Raw genomic sequence first — 12,468 nt, 5'->3', positions numbered from 1 at the left:
GTGTTTGCCTTGTAAGCACAAGGCCCTGGGTTCGATCCCCAGCACCAAAAAAAAAAAAAAAAAAAAAAAAAAAGGTGTACTCTTGACATTTGCAAGGAATATTCTTTGGAGACTATTAGTAAAGCCTCAACTTTACAAACTCAAGTGTTTATACATTAGTCTAGCTTTCTCCCAAATTGTATTTCCAAACAAAAATCACATTTCTTATGCATATCAGCAATATATTAAGTCCTCAGTCCACAACCATAAACTGTCAATAACACAAACATTAAATTCACATGTACCAAAATCAGGAGAACAAATCTTAATGGAATATCATATACAAAAACAAAAGTAAGAAATTTTATGTACTCGTTCACTGACCTGTTTATATGTTCTCTCTGCCACACACATCATGAAAAAAAACATCCAAGTAAGACACAATCTTTCAAAAAAATTAATTATAGACAAAATAATAATAGGTGTAACAGGTGGTGCCCCACAAAAGAGAGTCAAAATCTCCTCAGCTGAAATGGACTTTAGTTGGTCAAGGCTCTTCTCATGGAAAAGTCGATGTAAAAAAGGAAAAAATGCTAATCCAATGGTGACGACATTCCCCAGCATCTGATAACCTACTCCTTGCTGATACGCATTAACCTGGGAATTAATTTAAAATTTCCATTACAATTGCATAATGAAGTTATAAAGAAGTATTTATCAAATGCTATTTAAAATAAAAATATTTCAAAAGAAGTACAAATAAAAATGCCATACAGGGATGGGGTTGTAGCTCAGTAGTAGAGCACTTGCCTCGCATGTGTAAGGCACTGGGTTCAATCCTCAGCACCACATAAAAATAAATAAAATAAAATAAAGGTATTATGTCTATCTATAAGTAAAAATATTTTTAAATGGGATACATATTTGGGCTGGGAATGTAAGCTCAACAGTACAGCATGTTTTGAGCATGCACAAGGCCCTGGTTCAATCTCCAGCACCAAACAAAACAAAACAAGACATGGATTTATGACTTATTACCAAATTAGGCTCAAATGGGATAAGAAATATTTGTAGAGCACACTTGAACAACCGATCATGCTGAGAACAGGTGTAACAAATTAAAAACTACTACAATGCTGGGCACAGCAGTGCACATCTGTAATCCCAGTGGCTTGGGACACTAAGGCAGGAGGATCATGAGTTCAAAGCCAGTCTCAGAACTTACCGGGGCCCTAAGCAACTCAATGAGACCCTATCTCAAAATAAAATACAAAAAGGGCTGGGGATGTGGCTCAGTGGTTAAGTACCTCTGGGTTCAGTTGCCAGTACCAAAAAAAAAAAAAAAAATTAAAAACTATCACAAGTAAACACTGACTACAAAATTAAAACTATATATCTGTGTTTCAAAAGCATAGTCATAGGGCTGGGATTACAGTTCAGTAGCAGAGTGCTTGCCAAGTATGTATGTTTTATCACTAAGCAGATTCCTATGAAAAAGCTCCTGATCACTAAGTAGTTTTTCTTGAAAAACCTGAAAATTTATTTATTCTTACCCTGCTCATGATGATGCCACTTATTTCCAATACAGACATATCCATCTTTTTGCACTCATTTCCTTCCCAGATTATTGCACTAACTCGATCAGAGGCAGGACTTGAGTTCTGAAGCCAGAATAAATGGTTCTGGGAAGAAAAATGTAAAACTGTTTCCATCCACTCCTCTTTTCATTAGTTTTTCTTACCCTATGTCCAAGCTCCCAGGACATATGAATCTCAGCAATGCTCAGACTCATCAGTCTATCTTCTCTCTTATAAAGCTCATCACATCAATAACCACCCATATAATGATGATTTCTAGTTCTCTTTTCTTTACCAATTCATTTTCTTACCTAAGGAGAGGCTAATTATCTTCTATAATGAAGAGTGGTAGAATTCCTTGATTTCCAAGCTTGCTTCCCTCTCTAAAGGTATGGAAGTGAGGAAGAGCTTATTGGATTCATGGGTTACAAAGGAAGAAGGTATTTCTAGAGGAATCAGATTACACTGGGAACAGCAGGAAGTAAAGTAGGAGAGGTACAGAGAGCCTTACAGACAACACGAATAACTGAGGAGTCAAGCCTTTATCTGGTCTAGCCAGGACATAGAGAAGCACAAAGCATTCAAGCTCAAGAGGAGATAGCCACAATGAAAACAGACCCCATTCTCCTGTGTCAGAGCATGTCTTATTCTCCAATACCAGCTCAAGTGCAATTTCACCAATTCAGTCCTCTCAATGATCATGTGCCTTACTAATTTTGCCCTTCTTCAAAATTAAAAACGCTTATAGTTTGTATGAGATAAATTAGCATCTAATTATACAGTGCTTTTATAGCATCCTCTACTTATTTCCTATATAATTATTATGTCCCCAAACTACAATATAAGTTTCCAGAAAAGGACCGTATGGTGTATTTCTTCTCTGTCACAATGCTTAGCATAATGCTGATTAGCATTTATTGATTTTATTCATTCATTCATTGATTTATTCAACAAATAATTATTAAGCACCTACTATGTAATATGCACTGTGACACAATGGAGAACAAGATACATGTTCTTGCTATTGAGAAGCATACAGGCTTCTGAAGGAGACATAATTAAAGGCACTTTAGCAGGATGGTAAAGAAAGGGAAGAGTGCTTTAGAAGTACAAAGGAAAGGTTTCCTGAAGAGATGTGTCATTCCAGTCAAGGCCTGCCTGAAAAACAAAAAGGAGCAGGACGCAGTGGGCAGTGGCGCATGCCTGTAATTCCAGCTACTCAGGAGGCTGAGGCAGGAGGATACAAAATTCAAGGTCTGCCTCAGCAACTTAGTGAGACTGCCCAAAATAAATAAATAAATAAATAGGGCTGGAAAAATAGCTCAAGGGCCAAGTGCCCCTGAATTTAATCCCCAATATTGAAAAAAGTAAGTTTTAAAAATTAAAAAATAAAAAGGAGTGAATTAAGGAATGAGTATTAAAGAAGAATGAGTCCCAGGAAAAGAAAGCAGTATGTGTAAAGGACCAAAGCACATGAGAGTGGGTATGTATCAGAAATGGAAAGGAGTTCAGCTGAGTTAAAGAACACCATGTGAGGCCTGGGGTTGTGACTCAGTGGTAAAGTGCTTGCCTGGCATGTGTGAGGCGCTGGGTTCGATCCTCAGCACCACATAAAAATAAATAAAACAAAGGTGCTGTATCTATTTACAACTAAGAAAAAAAATCATAAAAAAAAAAGAACAGCACCCTGTGAAGAGCACAGAGGGAATGGTCAGAGATAAGACTGTATTAGAATAAATAAAAGACAGAAACAATCCAAAAGGAATAAAAAAGGATTTTAAGGAGAGTGGCATTATCAGATCTGAATTTCAGAAGCATCACTGGTTGTAGTGAGGAAAATGAAAGGAAGGGGATGGGTGCAGCTAGAAAAGCTCTGTAGGGACCTGGAGGATGGAGATGAGAGAGCAGCGGGACACAAGTACACAGATATTTAGATGGTCAGACCTGAGGGGACTGATGATGGGTGCAGACAGTGGACTCTGAGGGCTTGCTTTGGGTTGTTAGGGCAGTATTCAGAAAAAGAGGGGGAAAAAGAGAAAAAAAAAGAGTTTCTGGGGTGGGAACTAGGAAATGATGAATTCTGTCTGACATAGTTGAGTTTATCTCATGAAATATTTCTTAGATGTGTCTTAGATGCTATGTGCTACTACTGAGGGTCAATGTAATTTAGATGAGCTTTTAGAATGAATGTGCAGAACATTTACAGTTAAACTGATAGAAAGATTGGAGAAAGTTTGAATTTAAGAAATGTTATTTCTGGTTAGTTTTTTTAAAAAATTATACACATTTAATGAAGTGGATTTTTTTGCTTGTTTGATTGCAGTACTAGGAATTGAACACTCAGGGGTGCTCTACCACTGAGTTATGTCTCCAGTCCTTGTTATTTTTCATTTTGAGAAAGGGTCTCACTAAAGCTGCTGAGACTGATCTAGAACTTGTGATCCTCCTCCCTCAGCCACCCAAGTCACAGGGAGTATAGACATGTACCACTGTGCCTCACTTGAAGCAGGATCTAGGGGGTTGTGTGTTTTGTGTGTGAGAGAGAGAAAACATGTGTAATCTAAATCAATGGTATCTTAGAATCAAGAAAATTCAATAATTAAACAAATATATATCTATCATCCACTACTATTTAAACATTTAGGCTAAAGAACAATGAAACTAAGAAGCATGACCACTATCATTAAACATTAAACATCTAAAAGGGGGATCTGAAAACCACTTCCTGATCATTCATCTATCCGGCAGTGGCAAAGCTAAGGACACAAGCACTCCAACTCCAGAAGTTTTAAGCAGAGATTGACTGCCCATCTGATAAGGATGTTAATAACAATACCAACATTTATTGGGTTGTACTCTTGCCAGGCACTGTGCCAAGCACTTTATCTCACAATATTCCTAAGAAGTAAGAACTATTATCACCACATGACAGATGGTAGAGAAAAAAAATTTTTTATATAGATGTGGAATGAATGCCTGCACTGAATACCTTCTAAGAGGATGCTCCAGTTTGAGACTATTTGATTTTATGATATTAACATGAAACCTGAAATTAAAAGCATCAGTTGATTTATGCATTACTAGACAAGCAAGTAATGCCATTTCCTAGTAATTCATATGCATTATTGCAATGAAATAATGTTTATTTAATGTTTATGAAAATAAAACACAAGGCAGATAAACTGGTCAAACAACCCTTCTTATGTAAAATGAACATCAATAATCACTCAAAGGAAAATGATAAAAACTGAGTTTGGTACGACTCAAGAGTATTCTCCTTAAGTTTTCATCCCAACATCATTGTGTTTAAGCTGTGTTCCAGACTGGAAATTCAGGATTACTCTAAAGTTAAGTGAGACAATACAGTGCCTGTCACATGTAAGTACCAAGAAACATCAGTTACGATTACTCCCTTCACAGACCTGCTGGAAAACATCTTCTTTGGGATCACGTTTGGTCCCTGAGTGAAGGGTGTTCACATGGGCCCCCTCACTGTCACTGGTGACAGATGACCGGCACTCTGGGCCATGTAGCAGGTCGTCCCATAACATATCCTCAGTCTCTGAGTCATGGCGGGTGCTTTCTGAGTCTCTTCTTGACAAGTTGAGGCTTCGAGAGCCTCCACTCACACCAGATCTGGAGCACTTAAAATGAAAAATTTAAAAAACATTTTTCATTCATCTTCAAAAACAATTATTTATCTGAATTAAAATTAAAACAAGTTATCTATGCAAATGGCTGGCAAGCTTCCATAGGTTGATCGCCATATATTCATTTACTCACAAGGATTCACATAATACATTTTAACATTGAACTCTGATGACCCAGCAAGCAGAACCTTAAAAGGACCTCCTCTAAGAAGTCATTACCAAGTCAGAGGATTGTTCAGCTCAGTTGTTCTGGGGTGGGAGTGACTCCTGTGAGCACACCCAGTGGGCCTGCCTGATGGGGTTGGCTGAGCCTTTGATACACAGGGTATTCCCCACTGTAACCATTGTGAGCTTCACTACAGGCCTAGTCATGTCCAGGGGCCCAGTTCCAACATGTTAAAGAATAATCAAGAAGAAAAGCAGACAATGCCACTCTCCTGCAGTACGAATATAAATATAAGGGGTTTTCCATGACCCCAATTGCCCTGTTCATCAAAAGGAAAAAAAAAAAAAAAAAACCAAAACACATCACCATCTACTCTGTTCACCTCTGAAGGATCATATTCCAAATATGTCTGTTAGCTTTCATGATGAAAATCGTTTCACTGCTCCATCTTTCTTATTTTTGAGAAAGAGATCCTTTCTCAAAAATCTGTCATCAGCAGTGTTGACCCCACTTAAGAATAAACTTCACATTCCAAAAAAATACTAAGTAATCTTATCATATAGGGATTGAAAAACCTCTTTTTGAGCATCATTATGATACTTTTAAAATCAGACTCAGTGAAGAAGAATGCATTCTCTTTCTAGGGGTGAGTAGTCACCTGAAAGTTGCTAGATAAATCCGAGGATAATTAGAAACAAGGGAAGGATAGGCACACATAAACACGACTTTAAGGTAACCCACAAAAAAAGGAATGGATATTTATTACACTCAGGAATACACCTTGAGTGCTGAACTCTCAAAAGGATGCTTTACCTGGCTGAAGGCTGCTGATTCAAATTCTGATTCAGCCACACTATCTGAATCTCGTACTATATGACACCACCTTGTAGTGGTTTTCTTTACCTACCAAAAATCAAACCAACAAACAACAGGAAAATATGTTAAACACCTTGTTACTATTCAATGATTTAGGAATAAACTCCTTTACTTTTGTGAACAAAAATTAAAATTACCTGAGAGTTTAGGTGCCTTGAAAGTATTGATTTTCTATTCTTAACTTCACAGCCATTGTCACTTGAGGCCCCTTCCACACTCCTCCGCAACAGTATCATCTGTGTCCGTGCTTCACCATCCTCCTCACTTGACAGATCATCTGAAATCCCATTACCCAAACGCCTGTAAGCCTCCTACAAAGAGAACAGCAATGCCTTCACAGGGGACAGCCCGAAAGACACTAGTAAGTGGCACGTGCAAAAACAAAAAAAAAACATGTAAATACTACCAAGCAGTAAAAGTAAACAAACCAAAACTAAACAGCCTAGACAATGAGGCAGTGCTAAGCAGTAGTTAGAATGCAAGCTCAGGTCAAACTCTAAGCCCCAGTCAATCACAGCTCTTCTACTTACTAGCTATGTAACCTCTGGCAATTTGCTACATACCTTTGGGACTCAGTTTCCTCATCTGAAAAGTAATGATAATAAAAGCACCTATCTCACAGGGTTATTGAAAAAGGCAAAATAAAGCACTTAGAACAATGCTGCGCTATAGCAAAGGCTCCATAGATATTAGACTAAAAGCTACAGTCTAAAAGATAAAACAGTTCAAGACTGTAAAGTGTAGTTAGTTAGAGACACAGCAAACCAGCTACACCTACACCTAGAAAGCAGTTTCCCAAACCCTCATATACAATCACTGCCTCTCTGGAATATGATACAGCAACCTCTTCACTAATCTGTTCATTAAATCAATATTTTCCTTCTCATAACCTGTGGTTTTACCATTTGTTAAGACAAACTTACAAACCTATTAGTAACTATTTTTGTATCTTTAGCAAAGTCTATGAATAAGAATATCTTACATGGAGAAAAGATTGTGTTATACCCATCTAAATCTTACCCTACGGCATTTCTCTCCATCTGAAAATTTTGCTTTCTCTTTTGTTTGCCACATTCTGATATCTGGTCGACACTGTCTCTTCTTCATGATAGGATGGAGACAATTGGAGTCATTGTCATTGTCAATCTCGGTTCCTTTGTTAGATATTAATTTTACCTTTTTAATCCTATTTTTAAAAGAAAAAAGTTACTTTTTAAAAAAATATTTTTAGTTATAGATGAACACAATATGCTTATTTTATTTGTTTATTTTTTTATGTGGTGCTGAGGACTGAACCCAGTGCTTCATGTGTGCTAGGCAAACACTCTACCACTGAGCCACAGCCACAGCCCACAGGTTACTACTTTTCTGAGAGTAACATCATTCATGAAATCACTTTCTTTCTAGGAGTACAATATATTACTTTGGAAATAAAAAAAAATCAGAAAATATATTTTCTCACTTTCAAAAGGTGTAAAAGAACAGACTATTCTCTCAGAGATACAGAAAATATGGATCTCTTCATGGCAACTGAGAAGAAGTGTGTACTTTAAAAAAAAATTTTTTTTAGTTGTAGATGAACACAATACCTTTATTTATTTCTATGCAATGCTAAGGATCGAACCCAGAGCCTCACATGTGCCAGGCAAGTGCTCTACCACTGAGCCACACCCCAGCCCAAAGTGTGTACTCTTTAGTTTTGCTAGGAAGTAGGTGCACAGTCCTCTCCACTTATCTGTCCAAACACAATGCCACCTCCTACCTCATATTGCCTGTTAATATTTCATATAAGATTTGCCTCTCTTCTGTTCATTTTTAGAAAAACTACCCAGGCTTCAAAGTCCCAGAGACTCAACTCCTTCATCATTTCTGCTGGTTGCTTTACCCCAGAATAATCACTCCATTTGTAAGTGACGATTCACGTAATCATTTGCTAAGCTATGTGTCAGCATGCAATCATTCACAATATTCTTATGCGGCTGTGACTGCACCATACCTGCTACTTTCACCTTTCACTAGACAGTAAAATCTCTGAGAAAGGGAGGCACTGGCACAGAATGCAGCACCAAGAACTCACACACTCAACTAAAGGGTATAAACATATGTTTAGAAAAAGATGTGAATGTACTCCATGTTCAAAAAGGAACTGCAAGAGAACTTAAAACCACTATCATTACTATATGGTAAAATAAGTGTTTCTCTGAGTCATACCAGTGCTGTCCAGACATGCAAAATTACAAATGGGATAAAACTGTCTTCAGTCCATTTGCTTTTCTGTCCTACAGGCCATCAACATCAGGCTCCTGTGCTGCATCCCATTTATATACCTGATCCTTTCAAATTCTTCTTTCTCTCAAGACGTTGGCTGATATGGCTTAAAATATTTACCTTTTCAGAGTATTTATACTTTTGTAATCTTGTGGTCTAAAAAACCATTAAAATCAAATAAAATGAAACTTTAATGGTAGATTACTGGATTTATAGATAACATGAAATTCAGTGGAGATAACATATTGAGTAGGCTAATCCTTCTAGGAGACTTAAAAATCACAATGCAAAGATAACATGCTTGTACTATTTACTCCTATGGCCAAATTGTATTATATATCCTATAAACACTAATGTGAATACAAAATCAAGTAAAAATTCTAATAGAGCAAGACTCCCACCTGTTGCCAAAGAGTGTCCCCCACAAACCACCAATAATGGGTGCAGATTCCAAAGTTTCTATTCCTCTGGCTCTATCAGAGGAGTTATTTCCATTTTCTCGGCTCCCATCACCATTTACAGTTTTTCGTAATTTCCTACAAAAAATTTTTTCCACAATTTCAGATTATTCAAGAACTTTTCTATTTATGCCCATAATATCCCTACAGAAAATTATACTAACAGATGATTCCCTGAAATCCGGGTAATTACTTTCATATACTAAGGATAAATCATGTAAGAACATTTCTTATTTAAGGACAAAAACAGATTCAAAACTAAACTACTGTGCTATCTTTTGTGTAGTCACAAAGAAATGGAACTGCTCCAGAAACATTACTAGAAAAAAATTTTTGCATTAGGACCAAGAGTCTTGTCAGACACACACTAGCAGAAACCATATCTATAAATATGGATGTTAGAAAACTAACATTCTTTTGCACATTTAATTAGGACAACACGAAATAATAGCAAATGATCACTTTTTGTTGAGATCCTATACAGTTAAATGATATATTCTACAAATATATGAGATAAAGCATACCAATCAATTTCCTTAGAAAATACTAAATAAATTTAACTGAATTTACAGGAATCTTCTTTTCAAAAAGAAAAAAAAAGTTTTTAAAATAACAGTCAAAAATAAGGACATGTTGCACTAGGGCATAGTTTAGAGTGTCAGCCTAGTATGCATAAGGCCCTGAGTTTGATCCCCAGCACCACAAAAGAAGGGGCAGGGGAAGAAAACGTTCAAATCCATTGCACCAAATGAAAAATCTCATTTAGTAATTAATTGTTCAGGGAAGCAAAAACCTAGAGATATCCTGAATATACTTAAGAAAACTTTGGCAGTTCCAAAACCTACATATATCACGTAGTAAAAACTTGACAAGAATTCAATGTGTAAAAAATTCAAATCAATCTTGATTAAAAGTTTAGACCACTTAGAAATCAACTGTTACGCACTTTTGAAAAAAAGTAAAAATGTTGGTAGCACCAACCAACATCCTTGTTGACAGTAAATTTTCAACAAATTTTGATTAAAGCTGAATTTCACAGAAAAAAACTTTTTCCCCCTCCCCAGCATTGAGAATTTACCCAGGGCCTCGTGCATGTCAGACAAGTGTTCTGCCACTGAGCTACAACTCTAGCCTCAGAATGCTTTCTCAAAAACATTATTTAAAATAAATTTTAATAAGGAATAATATAATTAGGAATTTTCCTTTTAAGCAACTGCAGTAAATGACAAAATCCCACCTGAGATTAAAAATTAATAAGGTTTCTTAGCCATCAGGAGAAAAGTGAAAAAAGCATTCATTTTAAAGTCAAATATCAGTGAAAAATATATATAGAGAGGACATTTTAAATTAATTTAATCAAAGATTTTATAAATCTCTTCAATACCTCTCCCAGAAAATACATAACTACAGGGTAACTTCTCATTTTACCTTCTCCTCCGATTTCCATTATTTCCGGATGGTCGTGTTATCTGAGTAGATACGATTTGACAGTGGACAGTTCCCATGAGTAGCATAAGGCACAAGGGTCCAAGAACTTCACTTACGTTCACAATAGGCATCATAAGATACAACACAATTGCTATAACTGGAAAGAGGTTTTAAAATGTAAAACATTAAGAGGTCATCTTTAAAACAAATACTAAGCAACTTAGCAAGACCCTGTCTGAAAATAAAATATAAAAAAAGTGATGGTGATCAGCTCTTGAATTCAATCCCTGGTATTAAAAATAAATAAAATGAATGCTAGTATCTATATAAACATTTTTTATGATTTATCATTTTAAAAAGAACTCAGAAGTAAATAATTTCCTTGAATACCATTCACTTGCACATTAGCTGGGTGAAAATATGAAGCCATGGGTTGCCAAATAAATGAAGAATAACATGTTGAAAGTATTTGCCTTTCTGGCAGCATAATAATCTAGATATTCCAAGAGGGTTTCCACCACAAAACAACTGAAGGCTCCATAAAACATAAATTTTGCATTCTACCCAAAGAAGAGTATGTCCCAAGGTCCAAGGTTACAAAGAAAGCAACTAGCCAAGCTGGGATTTGAACCCAGGCATTTGTGCTCCAGAGTCTACCATCTTAACTACCATATTATATTGCCTGTTTGCATATAGATATAAAATGCTCAAAGAAATAATGAAAGAAATAGGAAAATATAAAAAACTATCTCTAAAATATCCATTTACAATATTAAAGAAGAGTTCTTTCAGACTTTACCTATATATATTCTCGTGATATAAATAGATAGATATATAGATAGATAAATTTTCAACAATTTTTGTTAAGGCTGAGTTTCCAAAAGAATGCTTTTTTCTTTTCCTTTCCCTCACCCCTGCCTCAGTGTTGGGGATCAAACCCAGTACCCAACATACAATGATGGCATTAAAACAATCAACTACAGACTTTGCTGACTTGTGAATGTGGATATAAATTCACTTCTAAAAAGTGATTATGTTCACTAATATGCCTGGATCAGTACCTGGCACACAGTAGGCACTAAGTATTTGTTGACTGATTGATTTAAATAAATTTATCAAAATAAATTTGAAAGTATAGCAAAAGAAGAGTTTGCCAAGAGGGCTCTGCTCTCACTAATGAAATTAGTGCCCTTATAGGGATTTACAAGCCACGTGGGGAGAAGATTGCCATAAAAGTAGGTCTTCACCAGACATGAATTCTGATGGGGACTTGATCTTGGACTTTCTAGTCTCCAGAATTGTGAGAAATAAATTTCTATTGTTTTTATGCAACCTAGGCCAGGGTATTTTCATTACAACAACCAAAATACACTAAGACAGAAATTGGTATGGAAAAATGGGGGCAGGGACTACTGTTACAAATACCTGAAAACATGAAGCAGCTTTAGAATTGAGTTATGAATGGGTAGAGGTTCAAAGAGTTTTAAGAAACAGGCTTTGGTTCCTGTGGTGGGCGAGACCCGGGGCCCAGGGTTACACCACATGCATCCAAAATGGCAAATGGCAGAGAGCCAAAGGGCGTGCTGAATGCGCCTTGAGAAAAACAAGCGTTTTCCATTGGCTGTATGATAATTAGTTCAGCCGCCTAGCACGTGGACAGATATATCTTACATGTATGCTTGAGCTCGTGATCGCTTGACCTTTAATAGGATTGGATGGACATATCTAATTACAATCGCTTATGCATGAGACTGCTTATGTATTGAGGGTGTTATCCTAATAAAGCGGAAGCTGCTTCATGAACCTCTGAAGCGTAGGTGTCGTCTGTCCCGCTGGTCGGCCACAAGCAGCAGGTTCCCATAAAGATTTTTAAAAGCAATCTGGAAGGATCAGAAGGAAAAGAAGAAAAAGCCTTGACCTTCTCAAAGAATACCTAAGTAACCATGAACTGAATGTTTGTTAGAATATGGGGTATAGGCCATTCTGGTGAGGTATTGGATAGAAATAAGAAATAACATGTTATTGAAAAATGGAGAAAACAGTCCTAGTTACAGAGCAGCAAAGAA

General features: G+C 36.5%; 1 protein-coding gene across 8 annotated transcripts in view; it reads right to left on the bottom strand.

The window, feature by feature from the left end:
• Phtf1 (putative homeodomain transcription factor 1) overlaps nt 1–12,468 on the bottom strand; it is a 47,561-nt gene that overhangs the window by 15,102 nt on the left and 19,991 nt on the right. For 3 of the 8 annotated variants that reach the window (XM_047553365.1, XM_047553379.1, XM_047553394.1), the window contains 8 exons: nt 10,403–10,559; nt 8,918–9,052; nt 7,269–7,434; nt 6,386–6,559; nt 6,186–6,275; nt 4,979–5,200; nt 1,533–1,661; nt 364–636 (listed from right to left, as the gene is read on the bottom strand). In XM_047553365.1, coding sequence (XP_047409321.1) covers nt 364–636; nt 1,533–1,661; nt 4,979–5,200; nt 6,186–6,275; nt 6,386–6,559; nt 7,269–7,434; nt 8,918–9,052; nt 10,403–10,559 — 1,346 coding nt within the window. Of the gene's footprint in view, nt 1–363; nt 637–1,532; nt 1,662–4,978; nt 5,201–6,185; nt 6,276–6,385; nt 6,581–6,811; nt 6,834–7,268; nt 7,435–8,917; nt 9,053–10,402; nt 10,560–12,468 lie in introns of those variants that run through there. The other 5 variants (XM_047553369.1, XM_047553401.1, XM_047553387.1 and 2 more) reach the window with 5 other exon arrangements.

Source organism: Sciurus carolinensis, chromosome 1 (assembly GCF_902686445.1).
Source record: "Sciurus carolinensis chromosome 1, mSciCar1.2, whole genome shotgun sequence".
Taxonomy (NCBI): Eukaryota; Metazoa; Chordata; class Mammalia; order Rodentia; family Sciuridae; genus Sciurus; species Sciurus carolinensis.
The sequence above is the reverse complement of the archived record's forward strand: the minus strand, read 5'-3'. Positions and strand labels throughout refer to the sequence as shown.